Source organism: Bactrocera oleae, chromosome 6 (assembly GCF_042242935.1).
Source record: "Bactrocera oleae isolate idBacOlea1 chromosome 6, idBacOlea1, whole genome shotgun sequence".
NCBI lineage: Eukaryota > Metazoa > Arthropoda > Insecta > Diptera > Tephritidae > Bactrocera > Bactrocera oleae.
Genome location: NC_091540.1, coordinates 17,820,168 through 17,827,671, shown reverse-complemented (window position 1 = coordinate 17,827,671; position 7,504 = coordinate 17,820,168). Strand labels below are relative to the sequence as shown.

At 37.1% G+C, this 7,504-nt stretch overlaps 1 protein-coding gene across 1 annotated transcript; it reads right to left on the bottom strand.

Annotated features, from left to right (window-relative positions):
- Window positions 1–1,111: 1,111 nt before the first annotated feature.
- Window positions 1,112–4,430, bottom strand: LOC106616391 (uncharacterized). Its single transcript, XM_014233040.3, has 2 exons — window positions 4,117–4,430; window positions 1,112–2,587 (listed from the first exon to the last, which is right to left on the bottom strand). The coding sequence occupies exons 1-2, from the start codon at window positions 4,322–4,324 to the stop codon at window positions 1,395–1,397; spliced, it is 1,401 nt and encodes a 466-aa protein (XP_014088515.2). The 5' UTR covers window positions 4,325–4,430; the 3' UTR covers window positions 1,112–1,394.
- Between the last annotated feature and the right edge of the window lie 3,074 nt (window positions 4,431–7,504).

Here is a 7,504-nt window from a genome sequence, read left to right as displayed (position 1 = left end):
AAGAACTTAAAGTTGGAAGCTCTTCACACTGTAATATATTATTATTATATTTGACCTATAAAGCCTCAAAAGTAAAAACAGTGAAGTGAGCGCTTTATCTGTTTTGCATTAATTTGGGTTGATAAAAACTTTCGAAAAAGCTCCAAATATTAATTAGCTTCTTTTCTAAAAATTTAGGTGTTGAGCTTAATATATCGAATTAGAGATTACGAGTTTCGCCCCATTACTTTCTTGTAGGAAAAATGCTTAAATTTCTGACATCACGAACGAAATAAAAAGATACCTTTGTTTACAGTCATTATGAAAATTTGACAGTTCATTTCGTTTATAACGAATGACTTCATCATCATTGAGTGTAATTGGTAGAATACAGAACTGATATTCAAGAGTTGACAGAATATATAAAGAACAGTGAATGAACAACTGTATAATGTCTCTTATCAGTTATATCTACATATTTATAAAGTCAAATCAGACCCCTTCTTTATACTCTGGGGAACGCAGATTATTGGCAAACGATAATGAACTGGAAGTAGAGAACAGTTATGTGGAATAAGAGTTCAGTTTTAACTGCTCAGAGTAAATTGTTGCTTTCCTCAACAAACTAAAACCATTCGTATATTCGCAGGTAACCCATGTACCAATACATTCCCAGTAAACTCCTTAATGTGATCATGAGTTTGATCAAGCTACTGACGGTGTGATGTTATTAAACAGTAAGATGGGTTTTCGGGTTTCAAGTTGACTCCTAATCTCTTGTTATTATAAGCTAATACACTCTGAGCCCTGGATTGACCATCAGCGAATACTGCAGCAATCACAACCGACTAGTATTTTGGCCTCCCTGTGACATAGGATGACAGAGTACACTGAAAGAACTGGCATGAAGTGATGTCGTCGTAACAGCAGGAAACTACCGAGTTGAAAGTCTATGGCCGGTTGAATATCAGGTTCTGTTCCAATCACGTAGACTTGTCTTTCGTGCAAATATGAAGATATATCCTAGAATGAACTCATATTACTTACTTCTCGAAGGATTAGATATCTAAAGACATACCTTTGGTATTATTAAAAATTTACACTTCAGCCTGTGCAGAATAAAAAAGTACAGTTTACTATTGACTGTCTCTAATTATTAGTTCTCTTTATATATTTCTCGAGATCTACATATTCATTCACAGAATTTCTTTTAATAAATTACAAACTAAGAAAAAATTATACTATTCAACTATTTTGATTGCACTGTTAATAACAAAATTGGAGCAGCTAATTTTCATTACGACAGTATTCGTCATAAAGATTCAGAAGTGGGCTTTTCCCGAACAAATAACTGTTTCTTGATATAAGCTTTTGTCATACGCGCGTTACAGTCAGCGTCTCAGCCTCCGTTAACTTTATACCAACAACTCAGACACATGAGCGAGTTCCGCCGTCAGAATCGGGACCATTTTTATGAACTCATCCACTCTGCAGGCATACAAGTAACCGCTTTTCGAGCTCCCTTCCCGATTCTGCATCCATTTGAGCCAAGGCACTTGTTCACGCACATCCGTACAAATCACATATTCCTCGTGTATTTCGCGCATTGTAGCAAATGGGTCGTTAGTGCCCAGCAATACGATGCCAGCGCGTTCAGCTGCAGCCACAATGATACGAAAGTACAGAGCAGGTACCGGCAACAAACCGTTATTATTCTTATCGTAAGACAAGTAGTAAGGCTGACGCATATTGCCGCTGGCTGTTCTCAAATGCATTACGCCCACAGTGCCGGTATAGCAGATCACTGTTTGCTTCAATTTTTTGACAAAGGCGCGCACGCGCTCCTCCAGTGTGGCCCATTGTCCGCCATTGAACGATTGCCACTGAGGTGCGACATTGAAGAAAGTATATGTGGTACGCTGCTGTGTCGCATAGATCATATCGGCTTTGGCAGCCAGATGACCGCGTGATAGAAAGAGCGATTTCTTATCGAAACATGTTTGTGCATGCGCTTCGCTGCCTAATAACTGTGTGGCCTGTTGTTGTTGATTCCTTTGAGAGTATAAGTAATTCATATCGTATTGCGTGAAATGCTTAGCTTTCGAGAAGTTCAAACGCTTTACACCCGGCTGATAATATTGATTGGCCGGTTGGAGCGTGTAACGCACATAATGCGTGCGCAGTTCGTCGTCGTCGTGACAGACTTGCATGGTTTCAAGGAAATGTGTCCTCGTCAAATTGTAGCCGACGCGATACAGCTGGGCGCTATTATTCGCGCAAGTTTTCGCTGTGCGCTCGACAGTATATTTCACCCGCTGCGTACACAAAAATTGCCGAAATTCGTACTTTTCGCCGTTCAGCGTGAATGTGGTGCCTTGTAAGCAACGCGGGCGGATGACACGCTTCTTGCGTGATATACCCGCAGTATTTGTGGTGGCATTTGCGAAAGGTGCTGTGCAGATCAACTCTATGCTGCTGTCGTGTGGCACCTCAATGAAACCGCCTTCGTTTGGCAGCCAGTACTCCGTTGAGTTTGGACGAACATACAGCGGCTGCGGTAGGTTCGGTTTCGGCAAATCATATTGCGTATCTATGCTGCATGGCAGTGCTGAAAGCATAACACCGTAATTATGTAATTTAATTTTTATTAAAACATTATAAGAGTTAAATACATATGTATAAGCAAAAGTAAGTTCAATCATTCCTCAGGCAGTATCTACCTTACCTCCGAGGTAAAATACATGGCAAGCCGAAGTAAGTATTGCACGTGTATTCACATAAATCCCTTACTTAATCTCGTTGTCCCAGAACAGTCCTCTTGAGAACACCGTTTTGTTGTCTCAGCGAGTAGCCGTCCAGAGCTTTGGTTGGTTAGTTGGATGGTAACGTCAGATGAAAGCATAACGCCCCATTTACGCTATCATTAGACTTATTGTGATCCCAAGAACAATTCAATTAAGTTTCAATCATTTAGCAAATTTCAAAGTTTTTTCTCCAATAGCTGCCCAATTTCGTTTTAATTTAAATATTGGAAGCAGTGAAAAGTATCTTGTTTCAACCGGTAGAAAACTGAACATTCGTAGCAGTAATGTTCACCCTCCACGCGGGCTCTGCATTCTCCTCCGTTTCCTCTTTCACGCTTCTGCAGCTGAGATCGGAGGTGAAAGTGTTCTGAGCTTACCGCTATCAAGTTACTTAATTCCCTCTTTCCTAAGAGAAGAAGCCTTTTGTGATCTTTCCACCTTTAATCGTTCACCAAAATAGTTTTGCGGTTCACTGTGTGTGTCAAGAGCTTAAAGCTTAGAGTCGTGAGTTTGTTACGGCCTATAATTTCTTGTCTCTAACTGAATCGCCAGTACTTTTAGGGCAGTAATGGCTATAGCAAGTGTGTATTTATGACACTGACATCAGTACAGACCCACATTTTACTGTTCTAACACAGCTCGTAAGCCCATAGCTCAAACGATTTCCGCTCTCTATGTATTGTCTTCTTCTAGAACGTGTTCAATTATTTTTGTTGCATTGCAGAAATCTTTAATAATTAGCAAAACCACTTTTGCTAATGCATATGTTCATTGCGAATTATATTTGCATTCGCTTTTGCAAATAGCCAGACACGTTTTCTTACGATTTTAATTGAATACTTCGCTCACCGTATATAAGCTTACATATCGGTCATTATTTGCATTTCTTATGCTGTTAGGGCCAGAAGCGAAAGTCATGTAAACAATCGTAAATTGTGCTTTCACATTCAACTAAACACCTACTAATTTATCATTGCATGGACACATTAGGGTGTACTATAAATAAAATATATGAACAACTTGTTTTGGACTAAGCAAACCTAGTTGCTCAAGATTGCTGGATGATATCCCATGAATTGACGATCATGGTTGAAAACGATTATTTTTCAAAAGTGTCTCAAAAGCTAACATCAAGTCAAGTACCAACTTTCTAAATGTTTTATTGTGCGACACCCAAAACGAATACTAATTTACTAACACTGTACCTCAGTTGACCTCGAAAAGCGATCTATAGGTTTTGAAACTCCAATGTAAATTGTTTCACCTTTTATTGAAGCGGCACCCAAATGTTATTTAAACACTTTCTTTATCACTGATAAGCTATAAGCCTTACCGTTGTGTGTCGGCGTATTCTCCGACGCCGCATCATCGGTCTCAACACGCTTCAATACAGCACCAACGTCATCAGGTGGTTTCACCGCTTTGCGACCAAACACACAAACGAAAACACTGCACAAAATACAAATATTTAAGGTTGAGCAGATCAGCTGTTTTGTTGCCGTTGTTGGCCTTTTCATCGTTATTGTGGTGCCTACGCACATCTTTATTTACATTATGTACGTGTATACACAACTAGCACCATGGGTCACGAGCTAGCTACCGCTCTTTTGTTGCCTGTAGCCGCGAGCGAACTGAGCTGTTTAGGCCAGCTGTTGTCGCTGTTATACACTTCAAACCTTAAACACAGCAAGATCAAAAATGCTCGCGGGCCAGGTATGAAGTCTAGAGCGATCACTAATCGGTGGAGAATTTTGATATATTTTCTCAATTCTGTGGTCTTACATTTTCATTAAAAGAATGAACTTAACCTGCTTTTCTTTTAAAGAATTATGGGTTTCTAGCGTGTTACCATACTCTGTTTAATACCAACTAGGAAAGTGTTATTTGATTAAAAATAGTTCCCTAGTATTGTAGCAGAAATCTTTATATGGTGAAATGCTTTCGGTGTTTGGAGCAGACGCAGATGTCTTATTTAGTTCCCGGCAAACCGTTACTTCAATAAGTTTTGTAATATTTATATGAACTTCACCGTTGCGCTCATCCTCAAAGCCTTATTTATAATGCCAGTTCCACTTAAAGTCCAGTATTATAAAGTCGATCTTATGAAATTGAAAATCGAATGCAATTGAATCTATAAAACACTAATATATTCGGAACATGTTTTATTTGAAAAATGCCTAGTTATTCTAATCAACAAATAACTTTGTAGCTGCGTGTAGAGGTCTGCCGCTTTAACTCTGACTACAGCTTTGTTTTAAGCCATGTTCATGTTAAACTTGAGTTAAAAGCTGAAAAAAGCTCGCATGCGCTTTTTATAGTACAACTCATAGCTTATAAAAATTAAAGCAATATCAAAGCTTAATCAAAACCGTTTCAACTAAAAGCTTGATTTGAAGCGACAAAAGCTTTCGTGTGCATATTATCTAAACAGTTGATCTTCGTAGATACCATTGAAAGAACATAAAACCAAACTATTTATATTTAAACGCAGCTTTATGCTATAGTAGTCCGATATCGGCAGTTCCGACATGTGAGCAATTTCATGCGGAGAAAAAGATGTGTGCAAAATTATAAATAGATATGTCATGTTACAAAACCTCTTTGAATCCTCAATAATTTAATATTCTACATCAATATGGCAACATCGACATATATTCTAGAAAGTTCAGAATTGGTGCAAAGCAGCATAAACAGTGTGTTATCCAGTTGGAATGCAAGTCACACACACACAGTCAAAAACGGCACACAGATAAGCCTGCTGTTATCGAAACAAACGATATTTTACTGTGCACCGGGCCTTTCGATGGAAAATCTCTATAAAAATGTGTTTATTTAAGATTGCAAAGCATTTTATCATGTATCATGTTTTAGCGCTGGTTATTGCGCTGCGTAGGACGCGTTTTTTTGCACATTATAGTATATAAAATTTTGCGCTATGCGTGACACTATGCAATTTTGGTTTGGCACTTGTGGTTTATATGAAAATTTTGCACTGTGCGAGACGCATTCAATGTTCTAATGATAACAAGCAAAATTCGTTTTAACCGATGAGCAACGTAGGTAAAAGAATGAACGCAATCGATTATATCGTTTAATAAAAAAAGATTAAAAAAACAGAAAAAATCTCGATGGTATAAAAACAAAACAAACACAATGAATTGACCGTTGACTAACGAAAATGCCAAAATGAGCGCGACCGCTTGTATTGTTTGCGTAAAAAGATCAAAAAAGTGGAGGCTGAAAAGGAGCAATTAGAAACTTCTACTTCGACAAATAACGAATTTGTTGTTTTAGCTTCAATTGAAAATGTTGATAGCAAATTCACAAATTTAGACATAGAATTTAAAAAACGGTTCTACGACAATTCCTACGGTTTCGTATGTGCGGCTTGCGACCGTCTGTGGTTCCAAAATGGCATTACAAAAATTAACTTACACAAAATTGACAAAAAATTATTACAAGATGAATTTTTGAATTGAATTTCATGGGTTACGGCGTCAAAGCTTCGATCTTCGTAGTGGTAAAAGATCAAAAATTATACGATGTATCCGACCCGTAATTTTAGCCGGTAATTTCAATATCAACTTAAATTCGCCAGTTGGTTCGGAATTTCAGGATTTTTTATCAACAAATCGACGGAGCTTACGACGATGAATCAAACTTGCTTCGACGGCGTGTTCACGCGTCGATTGGACAAATTGACGACGCGAAGATTCGTCTCGTACTCTCGCATCACAGGCCCTTGATAAGTGTCGATATTGCTAGTCGCGAGTCGCCGCCAACGTTGGAGAAATTGATAATTTACAATAATAAGTTTAGATACTTTTATTTTGTTGTATAATTAATTGATTGTTTAAAATAAAAAAGTGTAAAAAAACTTACAATTGTAAATTACAATCACTTTTTTTTGTTTTATTTAATTTCATAATAATAAATAAAATAACATTGAATATTAAATATTTTTTTATTGTTTATTCTTTTTTAACACAATTTAACAATCTTCATCTTCATCTCATAGAAGGACAATAAAAAATTAACCATATTTTTATAATTATACTTAAACTTGCTACCACAAGTTTGCAATTTACTCGCATACAACTCAAAACACGATACATAATTTTAATTTTTGGTTGTTAAACAGAAATAATGTGGCATTTTTGAAACTTTCTGTCTATAATGAAGCAAGCAGATATATGTGTATCAATAAAATGATATTGTACTTAGGTTATAGATTCTGTCCGTGCAGAGCTTTTTCATTTGTTCGAAAACAAAAATCAAACAAAAGGACGGAATTTAATATAGGGTAGATGACGCCATTTTCAAACTGAGGGCCGCATATTATTGCATTAAGGATAAGGCAAGTCCCCAAATTTGAGACCGATTTTTTGACATTGATTTATGTATTGTAATTAATGTAAATTAACATTTTGTGGGCGCGGCTATTTTCGAATTTGTAAAACTAAAACACAAACCTCCTCAGGTCAAAGAACGCATCCACTTTTATAAAGAAATCGCCCACTTTTCTTAAGACCTGACGGGCGTATACTTAGCTTTCATGCTTAATAGGCACAATTTTTAAGTCGAATTTTATTTATTTATTTTTGAAAATTCTCAAGCTTTTTTGAGATAGAATAAAATATTGGGATGCGCAACTTGAATAAAAAGTGCCAATTGCCTGTGCCTAGACGAATGTAAAGTATCAGATTAAGAAAGAACGTGCG